General features: G+C 40.9%; 1 protein-coding gene across 3 annotated transcripts in view; it reads left to right on the forward strand.

The window, feature by feature from the left end:
• MET (MET proto-oncogene, receptor tyrosine kinase) overlaps nucleotides 1–22,017 on the forward strand; it is a 90,702-nt gene that overhangs the window by 55,899 nt on the left and 12,786 nt on the right. For 2 of the 3 annotated variants that reach the window (XM_075059135.1, XM_075059136.1), the window contains 6 exons: nucleotides 1,410–1,574; nucleotides 2,446–2,545; nucleotides 11,300–11,518; nucleotides 17,576–17,722; nucleotides 19,718–19,874; nucleotides 20,687–20,827. In XM_075059135.1, coding sequence (XP_074915236.1) covers nucleotides 1,410–1,574; nucleotides 2,446–2,545; nucleotides 11,300–11,518; nucleotides 17,576–17,722; nucleotides 19,718–19,874; nucleotides 20,687–20,827 — 929 coding nt within the window. Of the gene's footprint in view, nucleotides 1–1,409; nucleotides 1,575–2,445; nucleotides 2,546–11,299; nucleotides 11,519–17,575; nucleotides 17,723–19,717; nucleotides 19,885–20,686; nucleotides 20,828–22,017 lie in introns of those variants that run through there. The other variant, XM_075059137.1, reaches the window with a different exon arrangement.

The raw sequence follows: 22,017 nt of genomic DNA on the forward strand, positions 1-22,017 counted from the left end.
TAAGTCTGACTAAATCAAGAAAGGGATTTAGGTATTCAGGTCTGATATTTAATCACTACCAAGATCTTCAGCACTTCTGTTCAGTGGCTACTTAGTAGTTTAGGGTGGGATTTACTGATGTCATCATCTCAGCTGGTCAACTAATGGACAAATATATAAACCTTTTGGGAATGATTCATCTGATCCATTTGAGACATCTACTGTGGGGGTGAGATGACAGCCAGCTCAGAGGCAGACATCTGCTTTGATCAGGGGGACCTCGTGTTATTGACCTGTAGTTGGGGCTTATCCAGTAAGCAGCCCCAGCACCCCTCTTTCTCACCAGCCAAGTCGTCTGGAGACTTCTACACAGGTCTTAACCAGATTCTCAGGGCAGGTATTTCTCCACCTAAACTGGCAGCTTTGCCCAGTTCTGAGGGCAGCTAGATCAAGGGTTTGTTTTTTTCCTTTAAAAGATGGTTAAAAGTTTCCAGATACATAGGAACAAATCACTAACCCCTACAGCACACAGTGAACGCCACCTTCCTGGAAAGCTTCAGAATTGGCAGCAAATGCCCCTTTTGTCTAATTTGGAGACAATCTCTCACAGCCTTTGAGAATGGCCTCACCTGGAGGGCTCCTGGATGTGGTTGGGCCCAAATTACTGAAACCAGCTGGTAGTTAACATTTGCTTCTCCAATCAGTTGTTACCCTTGCCTCTGATGTGCCCTGGTCCCTGCTGCCATACTTCATGTGCTTCAAGCTTCAGGATCCTTCCCCCTCTCTGCTGCCCACTCACCCGCTGAGCTCAGTGTGGGAAGAGGACTTCCAGGGCCAAGCATGAGAGAGCAAGGGAAAGGTGAATATCCCAGAGACTCTGCTGCTGTGCCTGAATTCAGCCAGCTCTTCCTGAATTTTCACCTTCTCCTCCCTTCTCCTTGCCCTCTGCCTGCCCCTCAGATGTGCCTGCAGTCAGCAGGTGCCCCCAGGGCAGGACATCTCCAACACCAGTACCTTTTTGTGGGGTTTTTAACACAGGGTAAATCCTGTGGATTGGAGAGAGAAAGATGCTATCCCTTGGTTACAGCAGAACAAGCCATTCTCCTTAAACCTGGAGCCTGCTGTTGTTTTCCAGGCTGGAAGATGCCTTGGCAGGGTTCAGGGGTTGATGTGGCTGTCGCCAGCACTGGGGAGGTGCAGGCAAGGTGCAAGTCAATCAAATTAAGATGAATCTTGAGCCTAAGCAGTGGTGTTGCTCTTTCTACCTCACGCCATGCTTATTTGTTGCAATATGGTCATCCAGCGTGGGAATTAAGGACTTTTTTTTACAAGCAGATCCTTTGGAAGGTTGTGGCTCACTAGAGGACCGTGTTTTAAACCAAGTACATGTTTCATAATGCTGACAAGAAAGCATTTTTCTGTTCTTCCAGAGTATCAGCGAGCACTGCGGAGTGCTACACTCCAGCACAACGAATTCCCCAGGAATACCGTGTGAGGGTGGGAATTGACGAAGCTATTCGAGATGCGAGTGGTCATTTCACGTACAGAGAGGACCCCGTTGTTTTAAAAATTCATCCAGCCAAATCTTTTCTTAGGTGAGTAAAAGTTTCTTATAGAAATAAGAAAAGTAATGAATGAAAGAAGAATGACTATGCTGTGCAGCAATCTATCAAAAGAAATTGCATTTTTATCTCTATCTGCCATGCCAATTGCTTCTATTATGGTGCAGTTGCAGAGGGCAGATATTTCCTTTCAGAGGTGAAAGAGAAGGGGGAAGGGCGCCTCTTTTCTTTATGTGATTTAACTCCTAGCTGCTGCTGAGCGTACCTGTGATGTCCTGCTGAGATACCTACTGTACAGCTAAGTGTGTCTCCTATACTGTATCTGGACATTACACTGATTAGTGAGAAAAATCATTTAATGTGACAAGTCAGCAGTACTCAGGAGAGCAAATGGATTTTAAAATAGTCTAAATCCAGTGCTACATAAATATTATGAATATATATGTACGGTAGTATGTGCGTGTTTTTAAGTGACACATTTATGGTCTCAGTAGCTCTAATCCAAGCCATCTGCCTTTGCCAAAAAAATGTCAGCAGTAAAAAAGACACCTTTTTCAGCACCACTGAAAGCAATAAGTTAAGTAAGTTAGCAAATACTAAGTACAGGTATACACCCTTCTTTAAAATGTACACATTTGTTTTATATCCTGGCATACCATATTTTTTAAATTAATTTTTTTTCCTGTATTTGTTTAATTGTTATAGCAAGTGTAAAATTTGTTTCCCAGAAAAATAATCTCACTGCTCAGAGCTATGTATTTGCATTCACCCCATATATCCCTAATTCTGGTTTTATGTTGTCACTTACTCTAAAATATACTTTGTAATTAAGATTATCGTAGCAGATGTATCATTATCCTACTCATCTTTTTTCTTTTTTTTTTTTTTTTTCCATTTTTCCTAGTGGTGGAAGTACAATCACAGCTCAGGGAATCAACTTGAACTCAGTGTGCTTTCCTCAGATGGTGATTACTGTACCTAAACTGGGAATGAACTTCTCTGTGGTGAGTCAGTCTTGGAGAAGACAATCTGTTATCTTGACATCTTCGTGTGGTGAATGGCACAGAATTTTCAGTCAAAATACTTTGATTTTTGCCTTGAAACTTCAGGGCTTCCACCGACATTTTGGTGTTTTCTGCACAGACTGTTTCCACTGCATAGGCAAAACTCAACAACAAATTTGAAATTAAGCCTGGGGTAGAACAACAGTTTCCAAGAAAGGTCTTCGAAAGAAATAAGGCTTTTACAGTATCTGATAACAAGATTTTTATATTGCAATTTAACAATGCAAATTCAGTGACTAAATGCAGAACAATGCAATACAGGTATGTCAGATCACATGTCAAATTCAAGTGCTACTGTGATAGGTAGGAAATATATTCAAATGATGACTGTGGATATAAATGAAAATGGAACAAGTGTCAAAGAAAGAGGAAAAGTAAATATATAAAATCAAAAGTAAGTATTATTTTGAAGAATTTCTGATTGCCAGATTACCTATTAGGGTAAATCTTTTTTAACTTGTCGCAGTTCAGCAACTAAGTTTTAAGAGAGGTTTGGACTTTTGCAGTTGGGTACCTCTGCATGAACAGAGGGTCAGTCAGGGATCTGAGCCTTCTTTTGTTACCTGAGTTGATAACACACAGTGTCTAAATCTAAATAAGGTGTTCAGATATGACCATGTGATCTACTTTAGTTTTTGTAAGGCAAAGATGACATTTATTGGCTAGTTGTACTGGAACTGTTTCCTGTAAGCTTTTGCCTACACATTTGTCTTGCACCTCCAACATTTTTGTATCCTGTAAGGTCTGTTTAGCCTAACTAAGGCTAAATTGAGCTACACTCTTTATGACATGCTCCGTTACTGCTCATATTCTCATTTTATTCCTAATGATCATCATACACTATTTCCTGTATTGAATTCTAAGTATTAGGCCTAGGTTTGCTCAAGGCATTTTAAACAGTATGTCTGCAAATTTGCAGTCTTTTATAGCTTCAAGGTCATAATATTCTTCATGCTCCTAATTTGTATAGTATTATGAGTGTCGGGACCTGAATTTCAGCTGGATGTAATCGTGGCTTGTAATTTAATGGGTTCAGGTATTAATCTGAAAATCAGTGCCCCTGCAATGAAACACGGTGTTCAATGTTATCAAAAAGACAGCTTACCCATGAGTTGGAAAGCAAAACATTTCAGTGAAATCAACCAAACTCAAAATTTATTAGGTTTTGAGTAATGTGGGCGTGATTATTTTGAAGTACAAAAGAGTTCCAAAGAAAAGATCATTGCTGAAATCAGCTCTTTAGATTTTCCTTTGTGTGGATTTGAGCAGTGTTTCTTTTGAAGTAAAGATCATTCATTCACTTGCTTTCTCTGTTCCCCTGTGAGAATATGCAATATTGCTTTTCTTCAGGCCCTGATTCTGCATACCTTGCTTGTCAAATATTTGGGACTTCCTCAGAATTTGAACAGATTTGAAAGGATCTGAAGTTTTAAAGAACTAAATCCACTGTCCAAAAGTGACTGGCAACTCCAGGCAATGAACACTGTAGAGTTTATTCTCTCCCCCAAATATTGGGGAGCAACCTTTCCTTTGAGCAATGTTTTGCTGCCATCCTGCCTTTTAACCTCCTATTGAAAAAAGACATGGACATATACAGTCAGAATCATCTCCCTTATTCTTTTTCTTTTCATACGTTGCAGCACATGTGATATTTGCCAACACACAGAAGAGGCAGGTCTGACCCTCCTTTTCCATAAGGATATCTGTCCCTTACCACTGCTGATCTCTAAGAATCTGCCCCAGTGTAAAAGCAGCTGTACACAAGTTCATTCTCCCTGCACAAAGAGTGGAATATAACCTCAAACAGATTATAATCCAGAGTGTTTTATACTTTGACACTGCCTACGCAATATATTTTGCTCTACTGAAATGAAAAGCTTCTGGCACTCAGTGGCTTTCCCTGCTTCTGTGGCAGCTCAGCTCTGCTTGCCATTTATTCTGCCACTAGTCTTTACCTGGAGCTTATTTCTCAAGGAAGGATATTAGTTCTCAGGGAGGAGCGAAGATTTGTAAGTGGCAAAACAAGACTGCACAGTGTAACTGAGGAAATTGCTGGCAGAGGATGCCTATGGCTGCAGCCTGCCCCATCCTACACTGGAGATTCTGGGCCCTATACATAAGCGATATGCCAAAAAACCAAACTTTCATCCAGTCATTACAAAAATAAAAAACGATGAGGAACTATTTCCAGGAGTGATCCAGAGCACTGCAATGATCAGCTATCCCATTTATAAAGGAGAAAACACATTGTGGTCCTGAGTAGACCAAACCCAGACAAACAGTACAATACAAACTAAAATGATTAAGAAGTCCTATAGCTGAGGTTATATATCTTTTTGCTTCCTTAGCTCTCCTCTTCCAAACTAACTGAGTCATTTTTTTTAATTGTTATTTAAGCCCTTTTTCTTTTCAGTTTTCTCTCACCAGCCTCCTCCAAGAAGCTGCTTTTGTCAGCATTCAGAAACTCTGGCTCTTGGGAAAACCAAAGCCAGCACTGAAACACATCCCAAAGCATCAAAGGAAAGTACAGCTGGGAGGGACCACAAAGGCCTACCCTGGCCCGCTTCCCTGCAGCAGGAGCAAATGTACCCAGACCACTGCCTGACAGATATTTGTCTAGGCTGTTATTAAAGCTCCTTGTGAAAGAAATTTCACAACCTTGCTTAAACAAGCTTTGGAGAGGGCTGCTCTACCTGCTTACCTAGTGGTTTGGAAAGACTTCTTTCTAATAATTAACCCAAATCCTAGCTGCTAATTTGCTATCTTCTTGTTTAACCCTCAGTGGACACAAACAACAGGTTACCAGTCTCCCCTGCTAATTTTACATATTTGCACTCCATTATGATTCAGCCTTTCTCTTTTCCAGTTAAAACAAACCAAACCGCTCCAAATTCTCCTGGTAAGTGTTGTTTCCTAGAGCTCTGCCCATTCTTTCTGCCACCTCCCAGGCCCTCTCCCGTTTGCCTAAAATTGGTGGTGCCCGATTCAAAACAGGTCTCACCTTTTCCTGTCAGCTATCTGTCCCCCGGCCCTTAATTCACTCCCTCAGGCTTAACTGTGGCCTAGAGCCCTGCTGGAGTCACAGTGGGAGTGGACGGTCACTTCTGTAAGCAGCAGGAGCTGTCGGGCATGCTCAGGATCCCAAAGCCTCAGGGAGCAGAGCCAGCTGACACCCTGGGGCGTTTGCTCTTCTCAGCCTCTTCCTTTCCATCCCGGTGGAAAAGATGAGTGGTACAACTGGTAAAAGAGCTTTTCTGGAACAACTCCCCATACGAAATGCAGTTTCACTGAGACTGAAAAGTTTTGAGGACAATATGCCAGCCCCCTATAGAAGAAACATTTAAGTTGAGCTTTTCAGCTTTCATGTTTGAAGTTCAGTATTTCTGAAACTTTTTCTTCTATAAGGCAAAGATGCCTTGCTTCAACTTTATCATTTTCATTTCATATTTATTTAAATTTCCATAAAATTATTCAATACTGTGTTCACAGTAGTTGTGTTTATATTACATTCTATGTTAACACTATCAAAATAATATACTTTGCCTTCTTCAAGTTTGGTATTTCAATGAGTGAAAAAAATCTTCTACAGTTATTGAACCATATGTTTCAATGCTTGCAATGTGTTTCTTTTTAATTTCTATTTCATGAGGGTTTTTGACCATTTGTTCTGACTAGGAACAAAAAATATGAATTTAGGCACTTTAGAAATTCGCAACAGCTCTAGGTAATGCATAAGGATACACAAACCCTCTCACTTCTGCTCACACATCCAGTTCCTATGTGAGGTGCACAAGGAGGGAAGCAGCTCATTCCTTCTTTTCACATTGCATTGTGCCTGTAAAAAAGCTTTGCACATTTTGGAATGGTGTTTGATCAGGAGCCTGTTTACAAAATAAGTGTCTCCTAACCTCTGCTGTAAGTCATGCTAGATGATTCTTCTGCTTCTGAAGCACTTGAGGCCAATATTTTCTCTTTTAAAGACTGTACTTCACATTGATTCCCCAATAGTGAACAAGTGGTCATTTGGGCATTCTTTGCTGTAACGTTTTTACTATTCCATCCATTAACTAATTTGGATGTATATTCCCACTGCTTAATCTCTTCTAACCATGAATGTCCCAAGATATGCAAGGTTGCAAAATTAGGGAGAAGCACCTTTTAATGCATGATCTTCAACAACTGACCTTGTAGCTATGCAAGATCATCTCTTTCCGCAGACTTTTAATTATTTCTTCAGTAAGTAGTCTGTTGAATGATCTTTAGCATTTCTTAATTGCTCCCTACCCTTTCCTTCTGTATTACAGGAGAATTATTTTAAAATACCCTAAAGTTTCTTCAGTGTTTACAAGTCCACAAACAATCCATACTTATAATACTCATCAAAATGCCTAGAATTCACCTGCAAGTGTCTACCTTAGAATTATTAAATAATGATAGAATAAATTCCTTGGAAACTGTGGATGGCAAGCGTGTGATTACTGAAGATATTCCTGACTACCTATCCAAAGATATGCAGGGCTGGATCCTCTGTCTGTGTTGACTCTGTGGCATAAAGCTGCCACAGAATCCCAGCAAAGAGTTTCCCTCACAAAGGGGAACCACTGGCCTTTCTTTATGTGCCGAATCTGCATCTCATGCACATCTCCTGCTAAGGAAAAAGTGCAGCAGGGGGTGTCAGGGAAAAGCCCACACTGTGAAATCACCAGGGTGGCGGGGATGTGGTGCTAGCAGGTACATTGACCATCCCAAGCCCAGGGAGGAATTTAGACTACCAGTCGCTATTGGTTGTATTGTCCGAAGGGCTGGTTCTCAGACCCAGGAGCAAGAGAGGTTTTACTCTACCTTCTGGTCTAATGATCCGATAGACTGGAAGTATCATCTCCCATGCCTTCACCCAAGAAGACAACTAGAATAAAGGTGCTACTGATCCATTAGGCCGTTCATTGTGCTACCTGAAATGGCAGCAAAAGCCAACCAGTTCTCTGAAAAATCTTCAAGATACCCTGCCTGAGTGTCACTGCTCGGTTTCTCACCTACACAGAAAAGCTTTCTGAATGGGCTTTCCTCAAGTCAGACCTGAATTCTCATCTCTTTCTGGTGAGAAATCATCCTTTGGCAAAGACAGTTGGAGAGTCTCCCGGTCTGTATTTAACCTCATTCATCTTTCATTCCTCACTGGAACTCCAAAAGTTTACTTTTTATGAAAGGACAAATTGGCCCTTTTCTCCCTTCTGACTGCTACAGATCCTGTAACACACATCCAACTGCCCCTCTCTTATCTGGGTCAGCTGCTGGGAGACCTCTGGAGCTCAGAGATCCTCCCTCATACTTTTCCTGTTGTTCTATCAGATGAAAAAAATTGAATTGGGCACTGAAGTTCAGATTCTGTAGGTCAGGTTTGAATTAATTGCCTCAAGGGTCATATTTTACAAATGAAACAAGAATACATACCTTTAAGTGATGAGTCATATACATTGTGCAATGGATTATTATTCCCTTTGGGGTTTAGTATTTACTTATGCTTGTGAAATGCTCCATAATTTTTACATCTTTTCTTCCTTATTGTCTTCAGATGTAGATTATAGTCACAAGAAGAATGTAGGCTTAGCTTTTAAAGTGAATGTACTTTAAAGCCTAATTAAATAAAAGTTAAAGGTGCTGGGTGATAGGCAGTATCTTAACTGAGAAGGCAATAGATTGAATTAGGGTTTTTTTTCTTATAGATCGTCAATCCAATATTTCTTGAAAACTAAACCGTCATATTCTTCAATTGCTAAAACCAATTTCAAGGTAAAAATGTCATGTCAAATCATGTACCAATAAGGGCATTGCAAATAAGATTTTTCTTGACCTTACCAATCAGTCACATTGCATCCCCTCCAAAGAGTATTATTAGATTTTTATCATTTTCTGAAAGCTTCCTCTTCAGAGACCAGCCTGATAAAGTAAAGTATCTGATTCTAATAGATAGCCACAAACAAAGTTATGAATACCACTGCTATTCATTTAAGGGACATCACTACTCTACAGTAGATAAAAAGTCTAATGAATTTACATTAATCAAAAATATAATGATTACCTGGGACATATTTGGGTTTATAATTATATATATTTTAGTAATCCCTTTTTAGAATCGACACGATATGATAGATATCTTTACAAATATTCATATATAATGGAAAAGTATGGCTTGACCATCCATTATACTAATGATGCATCTTATTATTACCATACTGATTCCAATGAATTTCTAGATCCCTGTGATATAACAAAGCCTGAGATATAGTCAATGGTGTATAACAAGGTATTCAAAAGAGGAAGAACAGAAGAGGAAGAACAGTCTAATACTGTAGGCAAATGGAACGAAATTCTGCTTTGTCTTGTGTCCCACGGCTTACCTTGTTGTCATGGGGGTTGCACAAATATTTCTGAATTTGTGCTGGGAATCTAAACGGGCTGTTAGTTACATGGGTGCAAGTCTCGTTAACATCACTGAGGGCTACACCAAGTTATTTAACTGAGTGCCGAACTCTCACCTCACAGACAGATAACCCTTGTAGTAAAGCTCTAAAACTCTAGTGCTCAGTTTCAGAGCCTTGAAAATGTTTCCCTCAGCAGATTCAAGATTTCACAGTATTATGCACAGAAACATGAATTGCTGTGGTGATAACTAAAAGTGCTGATTTGTAGATAATTTAATCCCACTTTTCAAGCTAATGTGAGTATATAACTGATATAGCTTGAACGGTTATGTTGCTGAATTGAAACACCAAAATTACATTGCATTAATTTAGCATATTAGAGACAAATGTAAACTAATTTCACAGCTCCTTCAGGCAGCTTTTTATAATGAGAACCAATTTAATTTGAAAAACAAAACAGAAAAATATGTATTTTTTGGCCTTCTCTAGATGCACAAAGGTATTCAACAGCACTGTTGGGTTTTCCAGGGAAATTGCTGGTAGAATAAACGTAAGATTTATGATGACTAGGAGCTAAGCCCCATTCTCACCGGGGCAGATGTCAGCCACTCTATTTATATTTAAAAAAAAAAAAAAAAAAAAGTGTAATCTCTGCTGTCAGGGCACAGTGTACACGGAACTACTTACAGGAGGTTTATACAGTTGGAAGAGAAATACTTGTGTGGAGCTGAAGCAACTCTGTTTGTGCCAGAATTCCTTCAACCATATCCACGGTAGGCAGTGTGAAAGGGAGGCACAGAGAAGGAAGTACACGATACAGTCACAACCAAACCGCTCTGCAGCTTGCGTGATGCTGCCCAGCACCCACCGTGCCTCCCATCGACGCTTGTAGATGTGCTGTTGACATTATAATCAAATTAGTCGTGTAGAAACCTTCACAGTCAAGAAAGACAAGTTGACCCTTCTAGAGCACCGTTAATCTAATTAGAGCTGTTGTCTAAAATGGATCAGATGAATCCCACTCTAGGTGAGCCTGTTTCTCTCTGTTGGCTATAAAGGCAGTTCAGACAACTAACTGCAGTGCAGGTGTCTGGATGCAGGCTGGATGAATCCCATCTGCAAGGATTCATATTATCCCTGCAAACTGCCTAAACTCAGCTTCAGATCAGGCTGCCTGCAGATCCCCTCTGTCCTTGCTTGCAACACAGCAGTCCTTTTAGGAAGTACCTGGGTCCATCCCGCCTGTCTCACAAGTCCTGTGTCAAGGCAGTATGGGGTGGAGGGAAGCACCCGGGCCAGACATTTCACACTGGATCACACCCCCACGGCACAAACCGTGCTCTGGCAGGTCTCCTGGAGCGTGGGGTGCACCAGCAGCTTTCACCCAGGACGCACCTCCGGAGCAGGCCCTCACGAGGAATAACGGCGGAGTGAGGGGCAAGCGTGGCTTCACGCCCGTTGTCAGGCAGCTGCCGCGCTGCAGTGAGGGGCAAACGTCTCATCCCTGCTGATCTGAGAGACTACGTGAAGCATGTCCCCCAGTCAACACTCCCAGGAGGGACTTGCGTGACACCTGCGTGACTAAAGCACCAAATGCTGCGTGTCCGGGGCCTTACGCATACATTTTTAGAAAGAAGATACACTTTGCTGAGCTTTCATGGCCCAGAATCCCACGGGGGCTTTGGCTTTAAAGCACTTTCTGACAGAGTCTGTAGTGCCTTTCTGGAACCATAGCAATTTAGCTGTGCTGTGGGTAAATGGTGTTTTACTTCTGTTTTCCGCTATTTCAGTCAGATTCACTGGCCTTGTCTTTACCTTCTCCTCTGGTCCCTTGCTATTGCTTTGGTAGTAAAAAAGGAAGAAAAACCCATGTGGCAGTCACTCTGATATAGGCTGGGTAAGTTGAATTGTGGCTGCTCAGTACATCAGGCTAGCCTCCTAATGGTCCTTGGCTTTGGAAATAATTTTCCATTAATTATCTGCAAAATATTTACTTTAAAAGTGCTGTGAACAATCAGGCCAGGAAGCTTGTTTACTTGAACATTTCCTCAACAAGAGTGCAAACACCATTGACATGAAGCTTTTATACTTTTCTCCCAGCTCTAAATAAACGCTGTGTAGCAGTGATCAAGATTTTGCTTTGGTTAAAGAAGAACAAGACCCCTGGTGTTTATTTTTTCAATATACGCATATTGTTAAAGAACAGTAACGGTCATCAGTGACTTCCTATGCACGTACTTACTGCAATTACCTCTTTCTTTCTTTCTTATAGGCGTGTAGCCACCGCTCTAGCTCAGAGATAATCTGCTGTACAACTCCTTCACTGAAAGCCTTCAATCTCCAACCACCCTTTGTAACCAAAGTGTTCTTTATTTTTGATGGTGTCAGCTCTTTGTACTTTGATTTTGATTATGTAAATAATCCTGTATTTAAGCATTTTGAAAAGCCGGTGTTCATCTCAAGAGGCAACCAAAACATTCTGGAAATTAAGGTAAGAAATGCTGAAATAAGTTTTCCAATTGTTCGCAAGCGCATATCAGCAGCACAGAGTGGAACAGATATTTTGATGAAATAACAGAAGCCCCAAGGAAGCAAGGGCAGAGAGAGCAGTGTGTTCGGTATTGTGTTCACCCAAGCCCCCAGATGTCACAACTTAAAAGATGTAGAGCTGAAAACAAATTTATATACCAGGGTCATTGTTGGCATCAGGTGGGGTGAAAGAGGGGCTTTCCTGGTCCTCGTGGGAGGACCACGCTGCATCAGCTTCTGATTGCGATGAGTTGCGTCACCAGTTCAGTATCAAACATGGCCAACAGCCCAGAACCTGAAGCGTGTGGTCTGCGTGCGAGTCGTGGCTCTTACTGTCACATGGGTTTGTGTCCTTCCTCATGAAAGACGTGGAGTTGCCTTTAGAAAGTGGCCTAGTGGCTGTGGCTCTCTAGAGCTGAGGGAAACTCTGGCCTGTGCACAAAGTCACTCATGAGGATCAGTCACCACTGTAGCCTAAATATTTATGGATCCATGAAAAATGCAAAGTTGATGCTGAGTGCTTTTTAAAAGAGCATTGAGAATAGCCTACATGGCACTGAGAAACATCTCTTAGGAATTCAGGGCCCTTGCAGGCACAGGCTGCTCTCTACTACAGTGCTGCAGAGAAAGTTAAATCCATTTCGTGAGAGTCCGATTTCCTGAAATCTAGTGCTTTTCTGAGAGTATCAAATAGAAACAGTATAAATACAGGTATTTCTAATTTACAATGGATGTTTATGAAAATGTATTATTATGTACAAGTAATTTATATAGCATATCTGTAATTTATATAGAATATAATCTATAAAAAATGCTTTACAGAAGAGAGTCAGTCTTAATGTTGGGGTCATCTCTGTGTGTAGCTCCTCCATAGTTCTGTAAGACAAAACTATTTTCCCCTATGACAGTCATGAAATCTTGAAGCCCTGAGGTCTTTGACTCCCAAGATGGTCCAGTGGGCCAGCTCCTGAGCTGCAGGAAATCAGAGGGAGTTACCTCAGAGCCTCTGTCAGCCATGCTGGGTTCCAGTCAAACTCTTAATATTGATCTGTCTCCACACAGTGTTTTGGGGAAATTGCAAAGAATAATCAGTCTGATTTTTATTCTTTGTTTGGTTTTTCTACTTGGAACTTGTGGCCATACAATCACCTTTTCCTCAATGCAGAGCAATTGTCCTGTTCAGTTTCGGAGAAATGCTAGAAAGAGTTCTGGTGTGTGTGTCAACAGACAGCTGGGAATATATAGCTGCTGCATGGCTCAGTGCCTCTGTGCAGTGACAGCAGTGTTTTCCAGTATTTTCCAGGTCATGCGTATAAGCCAATTCGAAAGAAGACTAATTTGAGAAGAATCATAGAATAACTTAGATTGGAAGGAACCTCTGGAGGTCTTCGTAGTCTAACCCCCTTGCTCAAAACAGGGCTAAGTTAAAAATTAGATCAGGTTGCCTTTGGCCTTGTCTAGATGAGTTTTGAAGATCTCCAAGAATGGAGATTTTACAGCTTAAAAAAACCCAGCTCCACTAGCCTTGCATCATGCATCCTCTGCTTCAGCTCCCTTCCTAGCTCAGTGGCCCTCTGCTGTACTTCATCCAGTTTGTCAGTATCTCTCTTGTTCTGTGGGGTTCAAAATTTGACACAGTTCTCCAGGTGTGGTCTCACAAGTGCCAAGCAGAGGAAAACAATCACCTTCAATCTACTGGCTTTGCTGCTGCTGCAGTATGTGGTGAGCCTTCCTCACTACAATGGCACACTGCTGCCTCATTTCACCTTGTGGTCCATGAGGACCACAAGCCCTTTCCTGCAGAGTGTCTTGCTACCCTGCTGTCCCTAGCCTGTCCTGGTGCATGGGGTTATTCCACCGCAGGTGCAGGACTTTGCATCTGTCTGTTGAATTTATGAGGTTTATGAATTTAGGAGGTTCCTGCTGGCCCACTCCTCCAGCTTGCCACAGTGACTCTGAGCGGTGGTCCTGCCCTCCAGTATCTTAGTAATTTTCCTAAATCTGATGACATCTGAAAGTGCAAGGACAGTGCATCCTGTCCCTTTGTCCAGGTTGTTGATAAAGATTTTAAGCAGTATTGGTCCCAGTTATCAGCCATTGCAGAATGCCACTTGTAGACTTCTAACCTTTGAGCTGATGGCCAGTCAGTTTTTCACCCACCTTATGGTCCATCCATCCAGTCCCTATCATCCCAATTTGTTTTCAGTGCTAGGAGAGACTGTGTTGCAAACCTTGCTAAAATCAAGCTAAATGTTGTCCAGTGCTCACCCTTCATCTACAGAACCAGTCATCTCCTCGTAGAAGGCAATCAGGCCACTCAGGCAAAATGCACCCTTAGGAACTGATGGTGGCTGTTCCCAATTGCATTCTTGTCCCTCCTCTCCCTGGAAAAGCTTCCATGAAGACTTGCTCCACAATCTTCCCAGGGACTGAGGTTAAAAATTAGGTGTTTTTTAACTCTCTTCTTTCTTTTACTCTTGAACCTTTTATTCTCCCTTAAGGAGAAGTTCTTAGTGCTATTCATTGCTGGGAAGAAGCCATTCAGATGAGAAAGGCTGGCTGAGGACTGTCCCACTGACAACTGACCAATGTCACAATTTTGTAGCATTGATGTCACCTGTAGCCATGGCACCCAAGGCAGATGTCTACCTAAGCCTAATGCCCTGATTATTTCCTGGCAACAGACTGGAGAATAACATTAGTGAAAGCTGGTCTCCTAGAACAAAGCATGAACAAGCACCAATTTAACATCTTCCTCTAAATAGAATTAGTTATAGTGGGATGCTTCTACCAAAACAGTGAGGCGACTTTCAGAAATTATAGTCGGGAGCCAAAAGATCATTACAAGCCATATTGGCAACTCTTTTCTCTTGCCCCATACCCACATTCAAAAATATACACACACAAGTTTACATGCCTCATGGTCATATTTTGTGCAGTAATTAAGCAAGCTCAGCATGAAATTAAATGGCAGCTTGCTTCAGTGAACAGTCTGTTCTACCAAACCAAAGTTCTTTTATCTTTTTCTTAATTAGTTTCAGAGGGGTGGAGGGAGTTTTATCACAAGTTTTTCAATCAAACTAATCTAGTGTGACATATTTGGCTTTCATCAAATGACAGTAGGTACCAATTGAAAGGTTCTGTTTGGTTTCCCCTGATGACCATAAGATGTTTTTGTAAGAAAATGTTACACACAAGAAAACATTAAGTCTTCTATCTAAAACACAGTCAGGGCACTGTGTGCCACAAATGCCAGCCCTTCTTGTCTTCAGTGCCAGCCCTTTTGTCTTCCACACTACCAAGCCTCTCAAGGTCCCACATCATCACTGTCTTCCTCTGCCAAGTATGTGGCTCTTTGAAGTCTCTCAGTGCCCACCATGCCCCAGTCAGAGGGGTCATGGCAGAGTGGCTTGAGGCACTTCTCTGCTTCAATACTGTGAAGACAGCACTTCAGAAGTGCTCCTGTCTCCCACCAACGCGGGAAGCTCTCAGGGCGGGAGAAATTCTGGTGTTTCACTGTTGGGGACAACCAAAGACCTGAATCTAGTGAAGAGGACAGAGTCTACTTGCTGCCTCCCGCAGGAGCCACTGACCCAAGATCTGCAAGCTGGCCTGCTGACAGCCCAATGTGTCCTAGCTGTGAAAAAAAAACCCAAATAAAGAAGGAAAGAAACAGCATCCTGCTTCAGTCTGCCCAGAGGCCTGGCCTGGTCTGGGGTTGTGCTTATGCACCAAGCCAGTGCGGGGACTCTCTGCGTGCTTCCAGAGGAGGCCTAGGAATGGACCTCTAGGTGACTGAAGTGTATTTATAAATACAAATCTTCCACTAGAAAAATAAGTAGTACAATTGTCATTTCATGTTACACAGAACTTCTGAGATCTTGGCTCTCCTCTGGTACATTTGTCCTAAAACTCAGAGTAGGACAAGACTTACTAAATTACTTACTCTATTCCTAAGCCAGTACAACACATTCTTTATGAGACACTCTTAAGGAACTCCTCTTGTATTTATAGGTCACTCTATTTTCAATCTTCTTCCACATTACATAGAAATTATGTTTCTCTCAATGTCTGGTCCAAGAGAGTGCAATATGGAAACCCTGGTATTTCTGAGCAAGCTGAAGTGGAAGCTCTGCAACTGCAGTAACTCCTCATTCTTCCCAAGTCAACTGGCTCTGCTTAGGAACCTCAAAAATTCTTCTGACAAATCTCAGAATTTCCATGCCTTGGTTTGTGGTCCTTCTACTGCTCCTAGACTTTCACCCAAATTACTCCCCTCTCTCTAAAGTTGTGTGGTAATTGATCTATCAGATTGGTTTGCAGCAACTACTCAGTCCAGTAATGAGCTTCTCTAGCTTGCATACAGGTGCATTGCTTAGCAAGGAAGGGGTAATATGCATTTTAGAATAGGAAATATTGTTTCCCAGTTTCCTCCTTTTCTTAAAATCATAGGCAAATTCTGTGGTCCTGAGAAGAGCAAAACCACTGCTGAAAGATTTTTGAAACTCTTAATATAGAGATATTATAGTGAATATATTGAAACTATAATATATTAATGGTAACGTAAAGGTAGTAAGTAAAAAGCTACTATCGTCATTATAACTGGCTAAGGACTACCTTAGGAAACATCAGTATGGGGTTTTTTTCCCCTTTGGTTAAGTATCAGTTTTGGTGGAGAAAAAAATGCTAAGATTTGGTGTAGAAGGAAAAGAGGCCACTTACCCACACTCTCCAGGGTAATATATTTATCCTGAAGATGGAAAACTCAAATTCAAGTCTTTTGAGGTACATCATTCAAAGGAAAGATTTGGACATGAATGGCTCACAATCTGCAGCAAGTCTCCATACTAATAAGCAATAAGCAGTCAATCACATGCTCCCTGGCGCACTGAATATTTACTTAATTAACACCAAAGAGAATGTCTCCAAGTAGACAGAAGATGGGTGCAAAATGGACTTTTTTTGGCCAGCGATTAAAAAGCATTTACCTGGGGTGTGGCTTTGCCAGTCAAAATAGGACGTTAAACTGGCTCTCCTGTATGTTTATTAAAATTTTCCCAGGGCTCAGTCTGATTCTGCAGCAGACCTAAAACATATGCCAAAATAAGATTTTTTTTAGCCCCTCAGAATGGGATTCTTGTTTTCTTTCCAGTATATGAGGCCTTATAGCAGTGTCAGCCATGATATCTTCCTCCCTTCTCATGAAAACCTCCCAGATCCAGCCCACATAAATAGCCTGTGTTACTCCCCATCCTCCTTTCTCCCCTTTTAAACCTGCTTAATATGCCTGTTTTTTCATCTTAAGCTGGGCTGTACATGGGGTAGGGTAGCTTCTTAAATACTGGTGCAGTCCTGAGCACAAAAGATCCCAAACTTGGCCTTTGGACACTACTATCACAATACCAGAAGGAATAATATTTCATCCAAATCTGGGATGTGAAAGCAGGTTTTCTGAGGAGGGAGTGCACTTTTTGTGCTGTCACCTTTACCAGGGTTTGTTCCTTTCTGGTCTGTGGAATGTGATTTTTACAGATTTGTGCATTTTTGTGATTATAATTAATTAGTTCTTTTTGAAAGCTTCACTCCTGCTACCATAACCACTTGCAAAACAAAATTTTTGAGATGCCTTTAGTTTGTGGATAATATAATGCCAGTTTTGTATAAACAAAAAGGGTCACATAATGCCTCCCTTCTTGTGCAAATTATGGAAAAATCTAAACAAGACCAACAAGATTTATCCCTCGAACATCTACATTTTTAGAAGTCTGTATGGGTTGTATGAGTATTAGTGACAGCAGATTTTATCCATAAACTTTATCATCCCCTTCTGGGCTGTCTGTCAAACTCCCATTTACATGAAAAAAACCTGATACACACATATTGACAGGGCAATGTAAATTTGCATTAGTCTTTTATTTCACAATTGTTTTTCCATTAAAACATTTTCCAAGGTAATAAAAGGATTTCTTAACTTTTATGAGATGTTATGTAATATGAAATTGATTTTTTTTTTTCCAAGGGAAATTATATTGATTCAGAAGCTGTTAAAGGAGAGGTGCTAAAAGTTGGAAATAAAAGCTGCGAAAACCTCCTCCTGCAGTCAGAATCAATTCTGTGTACGGTTCCCAGCGATCTCCTGAAATCCAACAGCGAGCTAAATATAGAGGTGAGGCAGCTACACCAGACATGAGATATTAATGCCATTTTTATTATCATTACCAATGTCACTATTGAACCTATAAACTTTAAATTTAAGCCTAAGCCTGTATTTACAGAGATATCTCTATCCCTGTTTGTTTGGGATAGAAATTCAAATAATATTGACTATTTTAAAAGAAATATTGTCGTCATTGTTGTTATTCCTATTTGTACAAAGACCTTCTGGAGCCTTAGGCACAAAGTAGGACCTAAACTAAGCACAGTAATAAAATGATAGTTATTAATCCAAACACAAGAGGAATCATATGGAGAAGAACAGGAAGCTATAATGGAGTAGGTTTACTGTGGAGCTCACAAGCCCTTTTTTCAGCAAAAAAACTTGCTGCCATCAAGAGGACCGATCCTTTCTGAAAGAATTTTTTGTCTGCTTTTTATAATTCCATTTCAATTATTTTTGTAAGATGCAGACACTTAGGACAAATGTTTGAGTTCCACTATTGTTTTAAAGGTGGTCTCACTAGAGTCATTCAGAGTGCTACTGCAAATTGTAGACAGTTTTAACCTACTGATTCATAGAATAAGACACAAATCTTTCAGTATCTGTATTTTTTTAAGTATAAAAAAAAGAAAATCACAGCGGAATGGGATTACCTTTAAACTATGAAATTTGCTGATCATGGGCTCCGATTCACTCAAAACAGTGGAGACTTTGCCAGTCATGTAAGTGTGATAAGGATCAAAGTCTACGTAAGATCTTTGGAGCAGGGGCCACCTATTTTTTTCTGTGTCTTTATGGCATTCATCTCAATAGGATCCTGGGCTGTGAATGGTGTTCCTATGTGCTACTGCAATCTAAGTAAATAGTAATAACTAATTGGCTTTATTAATAGAGTAAATATTAATTTATTTTAATATTAATTTATTTTGAAAAGTACAAATTAAATTTCTTGCATGTATCAGGCAAAGTATAAAATTAGATGCAGCTCTCCTTTTGGTGTATCTGTTTCCCAGAACTGTAAATGCCTAGTTTCATATAATACTTGTGCACATGTTGCATTCTGTACCTGTTTGTATTTTTACATACACAACCGGGACTGGCACTACATTCAATCATTTCTACTATGTGATATTTCCTTAACCTCTAAGAAACAGATATGCGTGACATGTATTTTGTACATAGAAAAGAACACAACATAAAGGGGTTAAATAAGGTTTCTGCTTGTTTACTGGCAAGGAGCCTCAGAAATTGCAGTCTGCCCAGCGAAGAAGAAAATTTGCTCTTTTGACGGGCAAATCCATCATTACAGTACCCAGAGGAATGAATTCCACAGGAGGAAGAGAAAAGATGGCCAAATGCATTCCAACTGACTGAGCTAGTGCCGTGTGACCTAAAACAGTTTTTCCCTGTTAGCTGCTTGGTGTTTGTTTGGTTGTTGATTTTTTGGGGTTGTTTTTTTGTTTTGTTTCTTTAAACTGTTGACAAGCTAGAAGCTGGCAAGGGACGGGCTCACGTGACCTTGGGAACTAAAATGCAGGCATGCTGTCAACAGAGAGAGAGTTTGATGTTACAGCGTATTTATGCCAGAAAGACACATATTAAAGACATTTGGGCTATGTTTTTTTAATGTACATCTCAGCCCATATATTCATAGGCCCATACATTTCTGTGCACCATTTGAGTAAAAATATGAATTTAGCATTTTGAATTAACATCTGGTAGCAGTGAAACCCCATTATCCAGAGTGTGTGTGGTGTAGCACATACATAGCTGTGTCACTACCAGAGCTCTTGAAGGCATGTAATAAATCATTAAAATGTAGATCAGCTTTTGCATGCACCAATAGAACAGTTTCTCCACTCCCAGTGTCTTATCGCAGTACAGCATCACAAAATCAAGATTTAATACATGTGGGACATACCAGCTCATACTTTAGTACTAATAATCTACTTCTTACTTGTCTTTTGAAATCATTACACTATTACTTTTCTTTGTTTTTTTCAGTGGAAGCAAGAAGTTTTGTCAACAGTTATTGGAAAAGTGCTGATCCGGCAAGATCAGAATTTCACGGGACTAATTGCTGGAGTTGTTTCAACATCAGTTTTAATTTTCATCTTTTTGGTGTTTTTCCTCTGGAGAAGGAAGAAGAAACAAATTAAAGGTCCATCATAGTTAATTCCATCAAATAACTCCATTATATCTTAGATTTTAAAAACTGACATCAATTTATGCTTTGCTTAACTGCCATGCAATGCCCTGTTATAACCTGTCAGCAGAGGTTTCACAATCAAGTCCAATGTTTAGTTGCATTTCAGCCCTTGGCTCTTCCCTGAGCTGGGTGAAGGGCCACACTATGCCTAAAGGAGAAGGATTTCAGAGGAACTCTGAGCTATTAGGAAAACTTAGTAACTTCTCTTCCCCAATCAGCCTTGGAAGAGGGGACGAGTAAATGACATGCGTGGAATCATGAGTACTTCAGCTTCATCCCGTTGCCTTGTAGTCCTCCCAGCTGTGCCTAAGTTGTGCAAGCCACAGAGCACTGCAGGGTCCTGGACTCCTGTTCACCCAAATCAGGAACTTGGTCAGAGTGTGCCTCCTCTCTGGCCCCCATGTCTGGGTTTCCTTCCAGTGGGAACTGCTGCACTGCCCAAGGGGGGAGGAGGAGGGGAGCTAGTATATAAGCAGTTCTTGTTCTGACACAGTATCACAGTCAGATCATGAAGCTGACCCCAGAGGCTTCAAAGCTCTCTTCAGTCTTCTAGTGTGGCCAAGAGTGGGGCTTTAACCCAAGTTACAGCAAATCTTGGGCTGTACAAATAGCTCAAGTTCAAGTCCTGCCCATGTCGGCTTCAGCAACAACCCAACCCTCTTCCCAGCAGAGCAGAACACCTAAACTTCAATAAATAACTAAATGAAAGTTGGCACACAGTAAACATGAGGGGTTTCTGATATTTCTTTCTCCTTCCTGTTCAGATCTGGGAAGTGACCTAGTGCGCTATGATGGCAGAGTGCACACTCCTCACCTGGACAGGCTGGTGAGCGCAAGGAGTGTAAGTCCAACAACAGAAATGGTTTCAAGTGAATCTGTAGACTACAGATCAACTTTTCTAGAAGGTACAGCTCTGTTATGAATCTGTACGGATGATATTTTATACATCTTGCTTTTCATATGTCTTCAGATAGCTATTTTGACCAGTATCTTAATTTCAATTTCGCATCTGGTTTGTCTGTGTCTGCATTGTTTGGGACTTTCATGTGTTCACAGGCTTGCTATTTGAACTGAGCTTCTCAGGTGCTTCCCAAGATAAAGGTGCAAAGGATTTTTACTTTTACTCAGGTTGGAGGAATATATAAAATACTATTAGTAAAAACTCTCTTTAAGTATGCTCCACAATTTATTAGGAGATAGTGGATGTAATGATTCTGTGTTGTCATAAGGTCCATCACACCAACTGCAAATCCGCCTTGAAAAAAGTGATTTTAAGGATAGCACGGAGTGGCTGTAGGTTTAGTGTGTCTCAGTGACTTCATACAGTCATTATAAAGCAGTTCTTTCAGCCCAGCATGGGACATGGAGCTTGGTAAACTGATATTCTTTTGTCTGTTCATGCCCCTCCTATAAAATGGCACACCGTATGACGCAGAAATGTTGATTTAAAAAATTAAGCTAAAGGGATGTGAAAACTGCAACAATTTGAGTAGACGTCCATGTGTACTGCCATATACAACTCAACAGAAATCACTCCAAATCCTTATTCCACCTTTGTAATCCCCAATCATGGAGCCTTTGAGAGCCAGGCCCATTCCCAGCTTCCTTTATCATCCTTTAATTGCTGCAGCAAGCTCGCACGGGAAGTTTCTTGATTGAAAGGTTCCCAAAGGAAAAGGAAAGCCTGTGTCACTGGTTAGAAGGGATAGTGGTACATGAGACAAAACGGTGCAGAGATCCTTGGTGGAAGGTAAATCCACAGTGGCCCTGCGGCCACTGCGCACTGGCAAAGCACAGCAGAGAGTACACCCAAGAAGGTGCAGTCACTTAATGTTCCTGTAGGAATGTTCATGTTAATTACTGTCAAAGAATAAAATAACAGGAACATTAGAAAACATGCAGATTTACATGTAGCAGCTGTAAAAATTATTTTGCAGCCATGGCTAGAGGATTTTACCATGATTATTAAATAGATATTTGCCCTTGATGACATAAATGCGGCTTTGTAAATGTAAGGGTTTGTATTTTTACTTCTAGATAGAGCAGCACTGTGTTTTTCTCAGCACCTAGAGTGATAACAGCAACATATGAAAAT

This window comes from Buteo buteo, chromosome 28 (assembly GCF_964188355.1).
Source record: "Buteo buteo chromosome 28, bButBut1.hap1.1, whole genome shotgun sequence".
NCBI classification, from domain to species: domain Eukaryota; kingdom Metazoa; phylum Chordata; class Aves; order Accipitriformes; family Accipitridae; genus Buteo; species Buteo buteo.